This window comes from Actinia tenebrosa, unplaced genomic scaffold (assembly GCF_029948245.1).
Source record: "Actinia tenebrosa isolate PJP-AT-01 unplaced genomic scaffold, QUT_ActTen_1.0 PGA_scaffold16__25_contigs__length_10494907, whole genome shotgun sequence".
Taxonomy (NCBI): domain Eukaryota; kingdom Metazoa; phylum Cnidaria; class Anthozoa; order Actiniaria; family Actiniidae; genus Actinia; species Actinia tenebrosa.
The window spans coordinates 5,559,610-5,579,062 of record NW_028292576.1 but is presented as its reverse complement, the minus strand read 5'-3'; the positions used below and the strand labels follow the sequence as shown (position 1 = coordinate 5,579,062).

The 19,453-nt window shown below is 31.3% G+C and overlaps 1 protein-coding gene across 8 annotated transcripts in view; it reads left to right on the top strand.

The window, feature by feature from the left end:
- The window catches only part of LOC116298546 (zinc finger MIZ domain-containing protein 1), a 44,398-nt gene that overhangs the window by 8,350 nt on the left and 16,595 nt on the right, over positions 1–19,453 (top strand). For 5 of the 8 annotated variants that reach the window (XM_031707052.2, XM_031707054.2, XM_031707049.2 and 2 more), the window contains exon 2: positions 341–410. In XM_031707052.2, the coding sequence (XP_031562912.2) occupies positions 362–410 (49 nt within the window). In that variant the 5' untranslated portion in view covers positions 341–361. Of the gene's footprint in view, positions 1–340; positions 411–5,454; positions 5,708–15,858; positions 16,069–19,453 lie in introns of those variants that run through there. The other 3 variants (XM_031707051.2, XM_031707050.2, XM_031707055.2) reach the window with 3 other exon arrangements.

The following is a 19,453-nucleotide window of genomic DNA, read 5'->3' as shown; positions in this document are numbered from 1 at the left end:
TTTCCTTTTAAAATTCTGGCCGTTTTTGAAAATTGCAATTCTTTCCGTTGTATTTATAAATACACCACAAATTGAAATCATCAGAGTTATATACAGCAAATACGATCTTTTCAGTTTCGGCGAAATATTTTATCTATTTTGATTCATATTTTGATTAAAAGATTCCCTGAATTCTTCAAAACTGATGCTTGATCTCTGTCGAGTTTTCTTGAATAAAAACATATTGTATTGTTTATATTCGCTATAAAAATTTCATGGCGATTGACTGCATTCTAACTTTTGAATTAATTAGGACTCGAATGAGAATGAAATTGAGAATAAAGCTCTTCTTTCTCTTCAGGATTCTAGGATACCAAAATCCATGGAATTGGAATACATCGACCTTGAAACTACCAGTATTGCTGGAACAGGTATGTAAAGAAAAAAATTAAATTTACGCTAAGAAATTGAAAGGTTTTTCTGGCTATAGTTATGAATAATTATTTAGGTAGATCATTTATCATTAGGGGACTTATATAGGGCTAACCTCAATGTCTTCCTTTTCAAAATATGTAATCTGCATTTTTTTGAATAAAGTATTATTATTAATTTATGAAGGAATAGTGGTTGAATATACGATTTTGTCAAAGCAATAGAATACTATAATTTTTCAACAAATGTTAATGTATATAGAGCAATGCAAACGTTTTAGTTAAAAACTTTGCCTTTAATTCTTTTATAAAATTTGTTCATTGAAAAAACCTTGAACAGAATATCGAAAAAGGAATATTTATCAAGGTTTTACAACCGTACAAAACGTTTGCATCGTTGATAAATGTACCTCGTGAGAATCTTGTCTCTGAACCATTACAATAAAATATTGGGTAATTTCGAAATTTGGCGATACTAAAATCCCAACAGTTCTGGCTTCAATTTGAAACTCGCCGCCGCGCCAAATAAATAAAATTTATTCAAACTAGTACTTTTATATAAGTTTGTTATTTTGTGTACTAATTTTTGGATATATTTAAAATTACTTCTCGGTATGTAATCATGATAGAATAAAACATGTAGAGTTATATAATATTCAATCATTCGTACAATTTGAATTATTAAATATAACAACTGCAGAAGGAAGATAAAATATTGTCTTTCTTAGAATATTATGTTAATAATTGTCATTCGAATTTGAATTTTCCTTTAGTTTTTTAATACAAAAACTAGGATCTTGCTTTTTACTCGAGATATTTTAAAGAAAATTTTTGATTTAAGATTTCAGTGTTATGTTGTACTGCTCCTGCATATTGTATAGTATTGATTGTTATCTTAAAGATTGGTTATTTTCATGTTAAAAGTTGAAAAAAAAAAAAATTATCGTTACAGAGCCACGCATTATCGCGTGTTATATACAGCAAAAAGCGAAAACGGTGAGCTATATTCGTTATCTGTTTCGTGATGCCGAGCATTCGTGAGACGAAAAAAAGGCTTAGGATCTCAGATTGGGGATAACACTACACGGTGCTCCGGACTTTTTTGTCACTTTTGACTGTTCCTCATCAGTTTGATCTTATCGCTTAGCAACAAATGATAAACACTCTTGGATTGCGCGTATAATATTCTGGCTGAATCAGGAATAAACTCACTTATATTAATCGCTCTAGAAAAAACAGCAGGCGCGCGCATTACCAGGTTCTGATCACAGTAACTTCCCTGTACTGGCGCCACTTGGGATAATGTCTTAGCCATCTTGAATCACGCACAATCACGCAGGATCACGCAGGAGATATACAACGTGCCGTCGAACTGGTTGGTGGAATACGATTTCATTCTTATCTTACAACAACTTTATTTCTTTCAAAATTCCCGCGGAAAAATGATAAACAATGAAACTAAACTTAAATTCTAAGCCACAGTGCTATCAAAATGCCATAAAAAAACTGAATAATTTTAAAAATCTTAACATTTTATATTAGAATGAAAATATTGAATAACTGAAGAAAATAATCATTATAGATATGCATCACTAATTCAAACCTCATAAAGATCCCTTAAAATTATAAAAAAATAAACAAACCGAAAGCCTAATAATACTTATGACAAAGATACACATTTCTAAATTGTGACAATAAATCATCAGTTCTTACCGTCGAGAAAATGTTCTAGATTCAGTCACCTATCAAATTTCTTGCGAGACTCTTCTGTAAGTGGCTAAAGTAGAAAACAGTATGTCCCCGCCTCGAGCTATACGAATTCAAGCCTTATAGTATAAATCTCCTTTTTTAGCATAGTCGTCTCTAGAGCCACTTTTTACCATTTATCTGGTTTTTAAATTAGAAATTTGCTTTGGGGGGGGGGGGGGGGGGAGATCACGATTCTAACATGAATGGACATCTTTTTTTACTCAGGTAGTGTCAAATTTTCAGCCAGCTTGACTCTTTAGCCCACGTGAATCGACGAAAAACTCATTGCGTGGCTCGTTTTACCCCTCGGCTCTTTCTCCTACCCTCTATAGACCCCCTAGTCTACAGATTTGCCCATTTTTGCTCTCAACACGTTTTTAGTATTCAGCTTCGTTGTGTACTCGTCAAATCATCGAATATCAGGGAGATCTGGCATGGGTAAAAAACCTTCAACACACTTGAAGGGGTTCTAGTTCTCGACCAATGAAAAGCGAGATAATGTATCTCATCTAATCAGTCGAGAATGCTTGGGTGTGTGCGTCTCCCACTCAATCGAAGTCAGGGGTCTCTGCATTGAGGCTTGCGTGTTAAAATAACGAATAAAAGATAGATGAAAATTTGTCACAAACCAAGTTTGTCCTTAGATTTATGTCTTTCAACTTTAGGAATACCAAACGCTGACTAAAAATATTTTTAGCCCGTTTGCAAGCTTTATCAAGCTAAATCAAGCCCTTAATAGGCTTCGGAATAGCTTATTAACTAAAATATAATTATTATTATCATTTTTATTTTATTTTTATTAATCCATTCCTTATAAATCCCACCGTTGTCACGACAACCCCAAGCTTATTTCATTCAAAGCGACAGAAAACGTCTCTCAACTCCTACTTTCTGACACACGGTAAATGTCGAGGGTGTGATGACGTCACAGCTAGGGCGTGACGTAAATGGTTACAGGAAGATTTCTCGTGAGTCAGCGAAAACGAATAATGGTCATGTACAGCTTAATCTCTTGATATTTAGCGTATGAAGGACGAACAGGGAATATATAATAAATGTTTGGCTATTAATTAGTCATTCCTAAGAAGGCGAGACGATGTTTAGCGTAACGATCGACGATGATCGCGTCACGTCCAAAGTACTAGTAACCATGAGAAACCAGACGCTTTAGTGTGAATTAATTTAAGATCGTTATTCGTGATGAATAAGAATTGGGAAAAAGTTTGTTCTCATATTAGCTGCAATTCTTTTTTATTCTTCCGTCTTTAGGTTATACATGTAGTTTTTATTTTTTACGAGTTTCCACTTAGTTAACTTTTAGTCTACAAATCTAATTACGCGATATTAAAGGCCCCAAAAAACGTCGAATGATGTTATTTGTTTATAATATGCCATAAGTCTTTTTAAAGGTAGTTTGACAACGTTCGTACTTGTCAAGAACAATTATTAGAATATTTGAATAACTATCGCATACAGCTAACATTTTCATTCATTTGAACTAATTCTTGATATCATCATCTAGTTTTTTATTAAAACGTTATTGAAATGATTACAGCATCAATTCAAAGAACAAAATGAATTAAAAAACGAAGGAATAAAAAGGTCAAAGAATTTTATTATTATTTTTTGATATATCATCATTTATGATGGTTATTTAAAAAAAGTTGTCATTTGCGACGAGTAGAAAATCAATGACTTTGAGAACAAAAAGGACGGAATAAAAAGGTCAAAAATTTTCATTTAAAAGTCAAACTGACTTAGCTCTCATTGATATCATCGCTCTCATTGATGTCATCGCTGGCCTGCAGTTGTATTGTAGCAAGAAGCAAGAAAAGCAAATATATAACTTAACGTCAAGGTCTGTCAATCACCACCACCACATCGCCATTATATTCTACTCCAAAGCAGAAGATTTTCATTGCATTATTAATATCAGAATTAATTCACCATTATCAATAGTTCTATAACTGGTAGAACCCGCTAAAATCGCATTCTTATAACACCATACTTTCAGGTTAATTTTATCAATAGTCCAAATAATAATAATTTGTTTCATTTAAACTGCAATTATATCTAATTACGTTATCTGATATTATTATTTATTATTATGCTTGTTGTTATCATTGTTGATGCTGTTAGAAAGCTCTTTTAATGAATATTATCATTATTATTATTATTATTACTTTGGTAGTTTTAGTTACATATTTTATTATTGTCATGCATATTTAATTATGTAATTTCATTCGCCTTATGAACACTTACATCAGTATGTGAAACTGTAATGATAAAAAGGTAAATTATACACCGTGAAAAGATGAAAAAACTTACTGACGTTTCGGACGCTAGTCCTTCGTCGGAGTAAAAGAGCATGTGAAATGATTATGTCAAACTCATAAATAATTTGTTGAATTTAAGATGTGATAATATTCATGTTACATATTTTTGATTTGAATGAAATTTTTAGCATTATTTATTTAGTCGTTTTAAGAAAAACATCTTTATGTCATGTCGCTAGGATACGCTTCTTTTTGACGTCTTCTTCAACGGAAAAACTCTTAAACATTTCACACATGTCAAAAATGTCGGATGAGTTTAAACTTATTTACAAGTGCGGTTGCTGGGTGTTATAAACCAACCTTTTTATGCTATCCGCTAATTAAAAATTTTGATAGAGGGTTTATAGCTTTGCTGACATCGGTGTCCTTACCATTTCACTCAAATTTGTGATTCTTAACACAAACCGTCACTCGTGTACATGCTTAGCTTCCGGAAACTTAAAAATTTCCTATTGCTGTCCTTCGTAAATTTTCGCTGATAGTTTGGCAATATTACGTTTAAAATCATTTATTCCAATTTTTGGTCTACCCATTTTAGACCTATGAGAAAGCCTTCTCAAGACAACGTAATCCATGTCAATCACTTTAACAACCACCCAATGAGAAGTCACTAAAGGCGCTATTAATAAAACTCGCAAAGGCTGTCAGCACTTTAATACGAAACCTGATTCATCCACAATACGGTTTTGAAGGGCTGTCATATTTGGCACGTTTCGTGTTAGGAACCAAAAAGGTAACGAAAACTCGCTAAAGAAAAAAGCTTTATCGCTCGTATCCATCTATTTTTGAGTACAAAAAAGCGGTAATAAACGGCTTTAAATGTACTTTACTGGAGCTGAGAGACTTGCGGCTTCTGTGTTAGCGGTGAGTATGTGATTGACAGTAAGTACAAAGATGCGTTATGATTGGTTGATTAGTGAAAACCAATCAAGTGTCGTGCATGTGTGTCGCTTCACAATGGCTCAAGTTGGCTTTTGTCTCGACTAAAGTAAGAACCAAGACTAGGACTCAACTAATATTCACTGAATTCCAACCTTTACAGCCATTTTTAAGGCACTCCTTCCGTCTTCAGGCCTTCATAATCGTTATCAGGGAATGCAAGAGGGCTTTCTCGTTAGAATGGTGTGAAAATTTGAACGATTTTGAGCGGAGGAAGCGAAAGAGATCTTCGCCGACCAGCACAGAGAGTGTTCATTATTACGTGATGCGAAAGTAAGTCAGTGCATTCTCTCCTTGATTTGCTTGTATCTTAACAGTTAAGTGCGAATACAAAGACGCTATATTTATAGGAAGGAACCCTAGTATTTCCTTTCTGAGGTATAGCGTTTAAATTGATCTATCTTAGTAATTATACGGCTGGAAAGCTCGATTACATTGACGACTTCCATAATTTTCGCGGGTCACATTTTTGGTTTCTCTTGCTAAACATACTTATCTTCTCTCGTATTTCCTTAATCCAAGACACGAATATCTTCTCTTTAGCTTTAGGACTGGTAATTCTAGTCTCTTAGGGTCCTAATCTCTAACAATTTGTACCATAAACTCCTGTTTACTAAGCGACAAGTCAAAGTTTAAATAGAATATTCACCCAAGTAAATGGCTGAATTTTTGTCATTTTGGGAAGAAAACTCGATCACTGTGTTTTTTGTACCTCAAATTTAATTTATGCTAGTTGTCAGAGTATTACAATTATAACAGGAATACGGGTCATAAAGCCTATTTGTCCAACTTTGGTTGTATAGTTCGCTGTATATAGTTATAGATCTGCGGGGAGTTCACAACTGGGTAACGACTGGACGTTTACAAACATGGATCTCAAAACCTCTTAATTCACGAAACCTTTGAAGTAATTCCTTGCTAATTCTTATTTCCCTGGCTAATTCTCAGACACAGAGATTGAAGAAATTCCATGCTTATATTGTCAAAATCGATAAAAAAAATAAATTGTCCGTCATAACATTGAACGTCGCTGTGTTGAGCTGTGTTTCTTTTTTACACGTCTGCTTGCATTTCTTTAGTCTAGCACCCTCTACGTCACCGAATCACAAGCAGTTATTCTACTCAGACATTAAATACCGTAAAACAGTCCAATGTTTCGATTCTTCAAAGCAATGCTTAGCTCTTTTGCAGTATGTATCGGTGATTTTCAAAGGCAAAAGCGCTTTGATGTTCCAGTAATTGTATTTATGCAAATTTAGATCGGACTGAAGTATTCATTTCATGTCGATTTGAAATAGATTACTTCGAGTTTTGTTGACAGTTTGGGATCTTATTTTCAACCTCTCCATAAATCTGCAGCTTTTTAAGTCTCGTGTTTACTGGCCTTGAAGCCTTTATGTGTATATTTTATGGTCAATGCACCTAGTAATCTGTATTCAAGTTGTAATAGCATTGATCTCCAGTTCAATCATTCGAATCAATTTGCATTCGATGATCCGACAACCTTTGTAACCCTTGCCAAGACACACGCATTCCTTGTCTTGGTTAAATCACGAAGCATTCAAACCAGACATTTTAAGATATTTTCTCTATCATCTCAAATTTTATATACCCCATTATAACCAAAAAAGACTTTTATTGTCCGATCTATTTCTCACGTGGGATTTTTGTTTCGATTTCAATCCACTGCTATTTCGTGTTCCGAGACCAGACATCTGGCGTTTATAACAATCAACTTTTGCTTGCGAAAAGATCAGCAGTTATTTTTCGTTTAACAAGTAACCAGCCCGACCCCGGGTGTTAAAGGTTCATCCAGATATATATTCCCAATATAACACTTTTGAGGTTATAATAGCGTATAATGTTACGTATGCTTTCATTAAATTTAGCATTAAACGTTACTAATAGAATTACTATTAAACTGCAAGGCACAGTTATAATAGAGTATTCATATCTGTAAACCATTTCAAGTAATTTATCACTTCCAATTGGTGTTGTTTATGATCTCTTTATTGTCAAGTTGTTATACTATCTATCACGGGATCTTCATTTCTTCGTGTATGTAGAAAGATGGGGTGTTTGAAGGTCTGATCGCCTTGTGTCGCTAGTTATTATACGGCAGGGGGGCTATCTTCTCGCAAGCTAATGGACAACCCCGACAATCAATCCATACTTGATCGACCAATTCTTTTATGACGAAACAATAGTAATTTAACTAGTTCTTAAGCTTCAAGGCACAGTTTTTGTATAGATCATAAATAACTAGTGCATTTGAATGCGAGTAATCTTATGTCACGGGCTTTTAGAAGTAATCTAAGATCTACATATGTATGACAAATGTTTCGAAGAGGAACAAACTTTTGTTTGACATAATCTGTGCTATCTAGTTTACATATTGGTAAAATGTTTGCTTTATACATGTGCAGTGTAATTATTACAAGACTTGAAAAAACAAGTTACAAACAGCTAACTATAGCGATTTCTGAAGCTTTACACCATCAAAAGAAAGTCTTATTTTATTCCTTATGATTCAAAGACGATACCTAACCAACAAAATTTCCTCCTTCATCGCTGTCATCTACACAAATAATTTAACCTAGAAACACAAGTTCGACATGAGTTTACATAGTACTGTTCTTGTTAATTAAATTATTTCAGATCTGCATGTATGGTAATTCTGCTTTCAAGTCTATATATTGTTTATAACTGCAGAATTCTTTTATTTTTAAACGAGAATGGTTATGTACTGTACTTGATTATCTTTATTCTTTTTCCACTAGTGGTCATAGTCGAAATGTTGCTTTGTTTCAAAATAGTTCCCATGTCTTATTTCTCTTTATTTTACCTCATTCCACTGCACAATCAATAAGCGTTTAAGTGGGTTTAATTATTGATCATTCTCATCGTTGCCTGAATTTTTCACATCATTTCCATTAAAACATAAAATAAAATATATCCTAATCCTAATTCATTCCATCCCGAATTTACTATTAATTAACGTCTGCTTTATTGACAAAATCTTAGTTGATGTGCATGAATGCTCCAAAATTTTCTACTCCGTTCTTTCCTAATTTTATTATGATTCAAGAATACTTTCTCAATTATATATTTATGTAGAGTAATTTATTCCATGCGTGTATTGGTCATGGGGTTATTCACCCTAACAGCATTACAAAATGCTCACCCCAAGAGTATACATTTATGTCTATACAATCTATCTGTATTATATCATCATAGTATGATGTTATATTTCATCAACAACGAACTCTTTCCAAGATATTATGCTCTGTTCAGCTGTGTTTCTCACATTACCATGACCCTACTAGAGCTCTTTTACTCTGACGAAGGACTAGCATCCGTTTTTTCATCTTTTCATGGTGTATAATTTACCTTTTTATCACTACTGTTTCATTAGAAACACCGACACAGCTCACACTAGTTTTGAGCTAGTTAATCTTTCTACTAGGGTGAGATATGTAGTGATTTTGGCTGTATTTCTGTCAACTAACCTTAATCAATATAAACATTCTAGATATGAACCCGTGACTGATAAGAGGTCAGTCTAACCTATGGTACTACCAGTATTTCAATCAAAATTTAGTATTTTCTACCTCAGTTTTACTCATTCAATCATTCAGGCATTATTAAGATATAAATTGTCAAAAAATTACATAAACTGGGACTGACAATAACTTGTTGATTCGTCCGATGTTGGCTTCCAAATTTACGTATGAGCACCAGTGCAAAGAATCTCAATATCATGTTTGAGTCTGTGAAGGTTAATGATACAAAGACTTATTATATTCTCTGTCTTGAGGCAGTTGTGATTTCGGTTTTATTGTCTAGTTAAGTTAAACCAAAATGCTATGCTCTTGTTCACATTAGTGTTATATATATAAATATATAAATATATATAACAGTATTCATTAAAAGTAATATTGAGGTAGTATTAGTTTATTACTGCACACTCTCTCGGTATCACTATATATATTTCAATGCATATATATTCCAGTGTGTATAGATACCGATACTAACATATGTGCAACTAATTGATGTGATATTGTCTTCATAGCCAAGCTACTCTAAGATAAATGGCTTATTAACATTGTATTTAAAATCTAAAACTTTACTTCCATTATATTTTTTGATGACATTTTAGCTTCTATTGGTATGGATAGGCCTGTATGTTTATAGCATATTCCTAATCAGCTCAATTTGGATGACAAAACAATATAATTTTCCACTAAGTATTGAAATTTAGTGTTTTGTTTCTCAAGTTGAGTACATCTAAAATATACATGGGGTTTAAATTACCTTACACCCCAAAGCATTAAAAAGCTCTTGTTATGTAATAGGCCATATGAAACTGGTCATCTGCTTGAAAATATGAAAATTGCACAATTGGCTGTAATTTTAATTGAACTTGTTGATCCCTATAACTTAGTATTAAAAAACTGATCTTAGACCTCTTTCAGTGTAAAGACATTAGATTTGCACACAAATTTTGAATCTAGTTGTTTTCAGGTGCAACACTTATGTTCTTTAAACTAAATTTTTTCTTTCCAATTATAGTTATGATAAAGCAATTCTCTATTTCATTTTACTTCAACCTAGTACCAGAATGCTTAGCAAATACTCCATTTCTCTGTTTCCATTTCTCTGTTGCTCATGGTTAGTTATTCATGTGTTCCAGTGAAGGTCTGTAGAATTTCAAAGTGTTTGTATTGTTGAAGTTGTGCATTCTTTACCTTACTGTTTGTATTTGTTAATATTTAGACACTGATTCGAGGCAAACCCTAAGTAAATGAGTCTGTAATCGAGGAACACAGCAGTAATTTTGAACTCGAAAATATGCTATTGCTTTTTCTATACAAATTTATATTATTGATTATATAGTGAGACAACTGGTGCTAATGAACTAAACCAAAGGAAGTGTGCAAAGGATTGTGGTAGTTGTAGCATATGTCATTACAGTGAATTAGCCTTTTCTTTCAAGTAGGATTTAAAGCTATTGCATCCTTTTTTTGTGGTTAATAACTGTAAAAACTAAAACAAAAACAAACAGGAAACCAAAGGAAGAAAGGTAGACACAAAAGGAAGAAATTTAGGCAAAAAAAAAAAAATTGAAAAAAAATTACAATGTATCAATTTTGTTTTCAAGGTTTACATCTTTTATTGGTTTTTTGTTTAAATTTCAAAAACTTTAGTCGTCATGTTTTTGTTTTAGAAAATGTTATTTGTCAAGCATTTTGTTATTGTTAATTTTTAAATATTCTAATGATTTTGTCATTAATCTATATTAATATTTTAGCAGATAAAATTCTGTAGGTTTAGTGAATATTATTATAGTATGGCAATTTGAATTCTGAACAAGCTGTGGGAAAAGAATTATACTAGTTGTGGAAGATTAATGACTATATGTTCATCAGCTGAAAAAATTCATTAAATTCACTTCATATTTTGGTTTGTGCTTGTGTTTGTATGATTTGCTGCTATTAAGATTCTGGTTTATTGAAAGATATCATCTGTTAGAGAGTTCCTTTCCTGACAGCTTTCTTCATGCTTATCATTCAAATTGAAGAGTTTTCCCCGACAGTAAAGTTTGCATATTAAGAGAATCCTTAATTAAAAAAACCCTTTTTCTTGATCTAAATTTCCCTTATTTAACTACTTAATAACAAGTCCAAGGCTCTGGACGTTGATTGTTTATCAAAAGCCTAAAGCAGTCTCCTAATTCTGGAACCCTGCTGTGAACTAAGCAAAAGCAGAACAGACTATATTTAAAGCCTTATACTGCAGAGTATATAAATATATATGCCATTAAGTGATTCTAAATTTTTTATATTATAGAAAAAGAAATCTTCTTTACCAGACTTGAAATTTCTTACATTTTAAAGTTACAAAAGAGCGATGTTTAGTGAAGAAAGATTGTATTTTTACACCCAACTAAAAAATGCTAATTTATTTTAATGAGAGTGTCAGATATAGAGCAGCTGGGTAATAGAAATTACAGAATTATTCTCACTAAAGAGCACCTAGAACATGAAGGAAATATCATTCTATTCTTATAATCACACTAACCTATCGTTTCCTATGTGTTTATTGTGTTCTTCATAGTTGTTTTCGTAGGTAAGTATATTTTTTGTTGTACTGTAGCATTTATTGTACAGGTCTTTTTTTTATGTACAGGTGATATAGTTGTTATATTTCATCACAACACAGCTGTACTCTTAACTCACTTGCAGTGTGATTCTTTATTTTTACAACATAGACTTCTAAAATTTAACTTCAAACTTATAAAACACTAAAAACATTTTTTTTCCCTGTCCACATTTCTAGTTCATTTTGTTTTTCTTGACTAAGACAGTTTTAAAGTCATTGATGTCCCTACTTAACTAAAACAATATAACTTTCGATGTTTCAATGATTTTTGTCTTTTCCTATGATAAAAAGGTCTCGATTGTCTTTAACTAATATACTCTAGGCTTTTTTTTAATTTATTGCTTGTAACATTCAAAGGATTCTATAATTCTTCCTCATATTCTCAATTGTGTTGCCATATTTATGTATTGCTGTAATCTTATTTAATAATTCAATAGCGCCTTTATCATATTCATGTTTTCTTTGAAGTTAAACTTGTGCTTGTGTGGAATAAAGAAAAGACCTAAAAAAACAACAGGTATAAAGCTAGCTCACATTAAGTCTTTCCAAGATTTTCAAAAATGTCAACTTTCAGTAATTAAGACTAAAAACTAATTGACTCGATAAATTCCAAGATTTGTAGACTTCAATTAACTGAAAATTTTGAAGTTTATTTTAATTAGTAAGGTTTTTTCTTTCTTGCTTTCTTTGCTTATATTTGTTGGTTGAAATTTTGTTATTCAAAATTTTTTGACTTTTTAAAGGTTATGGTCACTTTGATTTTTATAAAAAATGTTTTTGATTGGATTTTTTGCAATTGTCTTTTCCTGCAAAGAGACATGTCAGATGTACAAGTTGTATTTTTAAAAGCTAACAGCTGTCTTCTACCATCAGCCAATCAATTCCCTAGTTCATCACCATAGCAACCAAACAGGAGATCTTTCTTTTGTATTTATGCAAATTCCGAGGAGCATGTGTTTGCTTGAAGTGATCAGAAATTTGAATACAAGATTATTTTCAGTTCTCTTTCCTTTGCCCTTGGGATATGTTTTTCCACATTTTCTTGATGAAATAATAACAAACAAAAATCTAATATAATCTTATCTTTAATGCTTTTGTAGCTTTCCACTCCTACGAACTAACAGAACATTGTTGGGTGGGCTCGTCTTCGAATACAACCCACCCTCACTTTTTCCACTTCCACATTTCCTGTAGGTGTTGTAACTTCCAATTTCTTTGCAAAGAATTTTATCCAGAAATATGAAATAAAATAACAGTTAGAATTGTGCAACCTATTGATCCTCTAGTATTTAGTGTATAATTCTCCCAGTTTCATTGGTAGTTGTTGTTTTATTGGTTCGCTTTTTTATGTTTTATTTATTAGTAAGGTGTTTTTTTTATTATAAGACAAAGTTTTGTTGTTTGAGTGAGTGAGTCAGTTTCCCTTAGGTGACTTTCAGCAGGTGTTATTACCCATCCACACCAACACATACTATTTACCATAGATGGATCTCATTACACTCTTGTCGTGCCTGTCATGTTTAAATTCTCTCTTTCATCCGTTCTAAAAAAATGTAAGTAATGCCGGTTATTTTGTAAACACATGAATTCAGTAGTGCTGGTATATCTTTACATACATATGGATACATAATTCATCTTTTGTTGCTTGTACAGAAGTCATGCATGCCTTCCTGCATGTAATATATATGTAAGTAACAGTGGTTACTGTGTAAATACATGTATTTAGTAGTGATGGTATATCTTTACGTAGATATTGACACATAATTCCTCTTTGCTGTTTATACACAAGTCATGTGCCAATCATCATAATCTACTAGTATGCTATATACCTGATATATTTTATTTTTATTTATAAAAACAATGAATACACACTATATTTACCTGATACGTCGACACACACACACACACAAAATATTTACTAACAGCTTGAAAGTAATTTTTGAAGTATAACAAGAGATGCATAAAAATATCTTTAGTATAACATTTCTAATTATTTCAAAATACCAATTTTTTGTCAAGCAATTTGTCTTCATAAAGCAGTTAAGAAATCACTTCATGAAGAACTAAATTCAAATTACTGCTGTGTTCCTTTTTACAGATTCTCTTAATCAGGGTTAGCCTCATATTTTTGTCAAGATCGCAAAAACATCGCAGTCTTTGGAAATATTCAAGAGAAAACTAAAAACATTTTTGTTCAATTTGTAACTTTAATCTATTTTTTTCACTTGACATTTCGTCGTCGTATTTGTAAAGCGCATTGAGAGTCTATAATGCGCTATATAAGAACATATTTATTATTATTATTAAGATATTCACAAATACACCAATGATAAAGTAAAGAATTCCGACAACCTCGACAATACAGACACTTTAAAATTCCACAGACCTTTAATGGAACATGAATATTCTGCACAAATTTGAGGCTAACCCTGAGCAACAGAGAAATAGAATATTCATTTAATATTTCTTTAAACACATGCTTTAAATAAATGTCCTTTTTATATCATGTTTACTCTAAAAAACACATCTCCTCTTGTGATCCAATATTGTATTCCTGTTATATATTGTAATGCCTTTGCCTTTTGATGAGATAAGACACGAAATGTTATCAGTTAAAGATTTAGCCTTTTTGGAAACTTAATACTACTCAATATATCAACTTACGCATGAGCAGATGTATACTCTTTAATTATTTCTTTATATTTACATCGATTTTGCATCCTGTTGCAAGTCGTACATTAGTTATAGACAGGGTGAATACTATAATATTGCATTGTTTAAGTCCAGTAGTGTTTGCGTGCTTCTTGCATAGTGAATAAAAATTACTTCACTCCGATGTAAAGGATGTTTTGTTCATTTCTGATGGCAACACACTCAACTTCGTTAAGCCATTTGTTTAAATTTCTGAAGAATATTTGAATATTGATTCTGCGTTTTGTTCATTTTTTATATATTATTGGCCAATAAGCTATATGTTGTAAGAGGTATTTTAAATTAATATTGTTTATGTATTTAAAAAAAATATAGTATTCCTAACATTAATCTTATTAAGAATAATGTTACCAATAAATGCCTAACATATAAAAATGTAAAACTGGTAAACCTATCTAACCCTAAAATGATGTTAATTCATTACTAACTCTAAATATGTTAATTTGTTATAAATATTCAATGTATAATATTATAATTTGTTTATGATGCTAAATAAAGTTTGTGTATATGCAACTCAAAAAGATACATATATCTAACAATAATGATAGCATGGATGTTTATCTCATACATGGTATACCTTGTGAATTACTCTAGGGTATACGCCCTTACCTACGATGATCTTTGTCTAGTCACACAGTCATTTTCCTTGTGTCTATTATAACATTAACAGTTCTGTATACATACACCTCACCCTCCATCTCCTTAACCAGCAATATATACGGTATTGTCTGTACCCTACGTAGGGACATATTATCATCTAGCCTGCACTCCCTTTGTTACCTGTAGACTGACAGTTTTGTTAACAACCCCCCATCCCAATCGCCCCTCCCCCCACCCCCTCAGCACCATGATTTCTTTCTAAAAACGCATTTGTTTAGTAGTGCCCTCCAGTCACACGAAGGGGGAATATCTAGTTGCATAGTTTTCAGCCCTTCCCTTTACCATAGTCTTTGTGGTCTACCTTAGGACACCTCTGTCTGGATAGGGTGGGGAAGGTCGGTGGGGAACCTTGTCTCCAGCGATCACATCTACACTGTAGTCTGTTTTCTTCATCATTATTTTGCAAATGTTTGGGTGTCCATGTTGCAAAGTTCTTTTTATGTCCTCTCCTCTCCTCGTGGGGATTTTTTTCTGGTAGCACAAGAGTTTTAACCCTCCATGGTGACTGTCAAGATTGTGTGCACCCATCGAAACCCCTCTGTCTTTTGACCAAACCTTTTGACGTGCTGGTATTATGTGAACTCTTGCTTCACAGATCACAAGACAACTCATAGCCACTTTCCACTCTGTAAAAATAATGTTTAAATTAAACGATATTATTAGGTTATTAGTAATGAGTAAATAACTGCGAACTTATTAAACCATCTAAAATTCATCCCCCAATGTAGCACTATTTCTAAATGCTTCAATTTAATTTTGAAAACTGTACAAGACCATTGTTGTCTGTCTAAAACTAAAACCATAAATTTTTAATCACCTGAATGTTTAAGGTCTAAACAATAAAAACTTAATTCTATATTCCATTGTTCCTGTTTTTTTCTCTTCCCTAGCCTCCAAAAAACAGTGAATCCACTGTACGAGTAGAGCGCCTGAAAAACCTGCATCATCGTACTCGTGCAGATTCATTATAATGGATGACTACTCTGTTAATGTGGGTGATTTTGCCAGCAAACCTATGAATGATCTTGACGATGGATTTTTCTATGGAACTGCTACAGCTTCCCAACATCCTCAAGAAGGACAACAGCTTGTACCATACAGTACTGTCAAACTTATTTTCTTTCTTTGAATGTCTTAGCTCTTACTTGACAATTGCTCTTTTATGGCAGTCCTCTTTGTATCATATCTGCAATCCTATCCTATCTTTGCTTATATTTGATTCAAGTATTTATGAGTATTTATTTATAAATTATACTGTAATTAAACCATTTAGTAACCTTAAATTAATTCTTTTAACTACCGTGTAACCTGTTTTTGAACTAATACTTAAAACATCTTAATTTGTAAATTCCATAATTATCATGTTTATTTGTAAAAAGTCTTGAGTGTTTAAAACGTTATAATCACGCTTTTAAATCCTGCCGCAATGTTAAAGTATTTTTATTACACATAAAATTTACTAACATTAACTTTGCTCATTGTTTTTACTTTAAATTCTGCTTAAAGTTACGAGGACTAACAATAATATTACAAGCTTTTGATTGTTTATATTTTATGTAAAATATTATATTACGTATTATATTATGTTATGTTTTGTTTTATAACATATATCATATTGAGTAAATCTGGCTCATTTTATCAAGATTTAAGGGGTGGGACTTGAAATATAGTAACAGGTTTTTAAGTGTTTAAATACATTTTATATTTTATATGAAATATATAATTCTACACATATTATTTTGTGTTTTTAATGAGATATATATTTTATTGAGTAAATATGGCTTATTTTATCAAAATTTAAGAGGTGGGAGTTAAGAAACAATAAGAGGTTTTTAAGTGTTTAAATCCATTTTATATTTTATATGAAATATTATAATATTTTACATATATTGTTTTTTTGTTTTATAAGATATATCATATTTTTTAGTAAATATTAAATAAATAAATAGTAAATAGTACATTTTTTAGTAATTCCTTTTTATTAGGAAGACAAACTCAAAAAGATACAACATTTTGACATTATCATTATCAAGTGCAGTTAACCAGTGGAGTGTTTATGAATATACACGATAATGTCTAGTTGTAATCTTTTTGCGTTTGTCTTTCTAATAAATTTTGTATCAAAGTCTAGACTTAAGAATATGGCTTATTTAGTAAATCTTAATCTATTATATTATTGAGTAAATATAGCTTATTTAGTCAAAATTTGGTTGGTCAGACCTTTCTCCAAAATATAGAGTACAAACACTAAATATTTTCGACCTAAATTGCCAACTCTTTTAATTCTTTTAATTCTTAAAAGTTACAGCATAAACACAGAGGTGAGCAAAGACTGTCTTTTAAAACTGTTGTTTGACATATGATATCTTAAAGCATGAAAAAGATTGTTTATGGCACACATCAACCAGCCATAAAAAAAAGAAAGAAAAAATTTTTTCTTTATGCAATTCTTGAACTGTTTTTAAAAATAAATTTATTGTAGTTAGTTGTTTTAAAATGTAGTTATCCTTGGTGTGGTGTATTGATTGTTAGAGTGGTATAAAGCGGTTCTGTAGTAGTTAGTAGAGGAGTATATTTCAAGTGCTTTTAGACAAAGGCTTGGAACCATAGAAAACCATATGTCACACTGGTGTTCTATGAATTATTGATAACCTCATGATCAAACTAAAAGGTCCATTTACATTCATCCTTGCTTGTTTTGACTACATTGGAGGCAGCAACATGTAGGTGATTTCAACACTGTCATTTCGTAAGGGTATCTTCTTCATTAATGCCATAAAACCATCTAGATTTCATTAATTAATCCTATTGTAGGAATAGGAAGCTTTGTTAATTAATTGTGTCTGTTTATTAAGTGAGTTAGTGTAATAGTTAGATGCACATCAATTGATCCATAGTTTGTTATAGAGATACATGTGGAGTCACATAACATAGTTCCACTTTACTATCTCTACAGTCGTCAAAATAAATCTTTTTATATTTTCTAGATCATAACCATTTTATTAACACTTAAAATATCTTAATTATAGTTAACATTTAAACGATTATTTCACCACGACAAGAAGTCCTTGTAAATTCTATAATGAATGCATTATATTGAAACATCGAATTTGAATTATTTTAGAAGATTTACGATAATTGATATTGTTGTCTATTATATTATACCAATGACCACTTACAATGCAAAAGACTAATAATTATGATAACTTTTAGTTGAAGGGAGGGATATATATTAATTTCAAATTATTCATTCTTGAATGTACCAGTTTATTATATTGTCTTACCTGGACCACCAGTTCTAATACCCCTCTATATTTCAAATGTTCTTTTTTGAGTTACTAAAACTGTCTGTCTTCTCAAGTTAACTTAAGTACAGTATAGCAAATTTAAATATATAAAATAATATCTTAATACTCTTTAAAACACCAAGTTAGAAAATATTATCTTTAAACTTTAGCTTATAATATAACTGCTTGTAAGTTCCACAGGGTTTTTAATAATAAATAATTAAAAAGTAGATAATCTTGTATGGATAAGCTTGTTATCGATAAACAAAGCAGTTAATATGTTATATTTGAATCTTTTAAATTATCTCCATAAAATCATTATAACTGTCTTTAACATGTACAAAATTTTTCTTTCTTGTATAGCTAGTTTCATAATGTGTCCAAGCTAGAAGAGATTGGGATTAAAAATACTCTATTTTATCATTTTATTGAGAAGTACAAATTGTTGTTAGGTTTTAAAAGGTGCACTATTAATCCAATGGTAAATATTATCTTGTAACACTAAGGTGCTAACTAATTTACATTTAGGAAGTTCTTATTTATTCATTTTTATCTTTTGGGGTCAGTAAGATTTTTTGGAAATTTTCTTTGAAAGCTCTGGGGGTGGGGTGGATAAGTAAAAATTTTTTATGTCCTTATTTCTTAACAGACTTTAGGATTTCAAATGTATTAGCCTTGTATTGCTAGTATTTTTATAATTCTAATATTTATTATTAGATTATTATTAGATTATTATTAACTTATTAATAAATTATTGTCACTGAAAGCAGCCCATGGGAAGTGTCGATATAGTTTTGTTTCATATCGTATTGAAATAGATTTAACTTTATAGTAATTGTTTTAAAAAGCTATAGTTATTGTTATGTTTATTATTATTACTGTCGTTGTTGTACGAGTTTGTGAACAGTTTATTATTTGTTTACCTTTATATTGTGAATAATTCTAACTTGTCTTCATAAGCGACCTCAAGATTTCCTAAATCTACGACAACGACATCAACCTGAAGTGTAAATAACTATTTTTTGTGGTTTTGTGCCTTTAAAGACTGTCATCTCTTTGGATGATTTGGCTTTACTGACAATGTTTTGAATGAAATCTTCATGAACAGAATCCCAAAGAACAAGTATTTATGCTTCAAGTTGACATTGCTATAAATTTTGCTAATATTAATCCCCCTACTGATTAAAAATAAATTGTT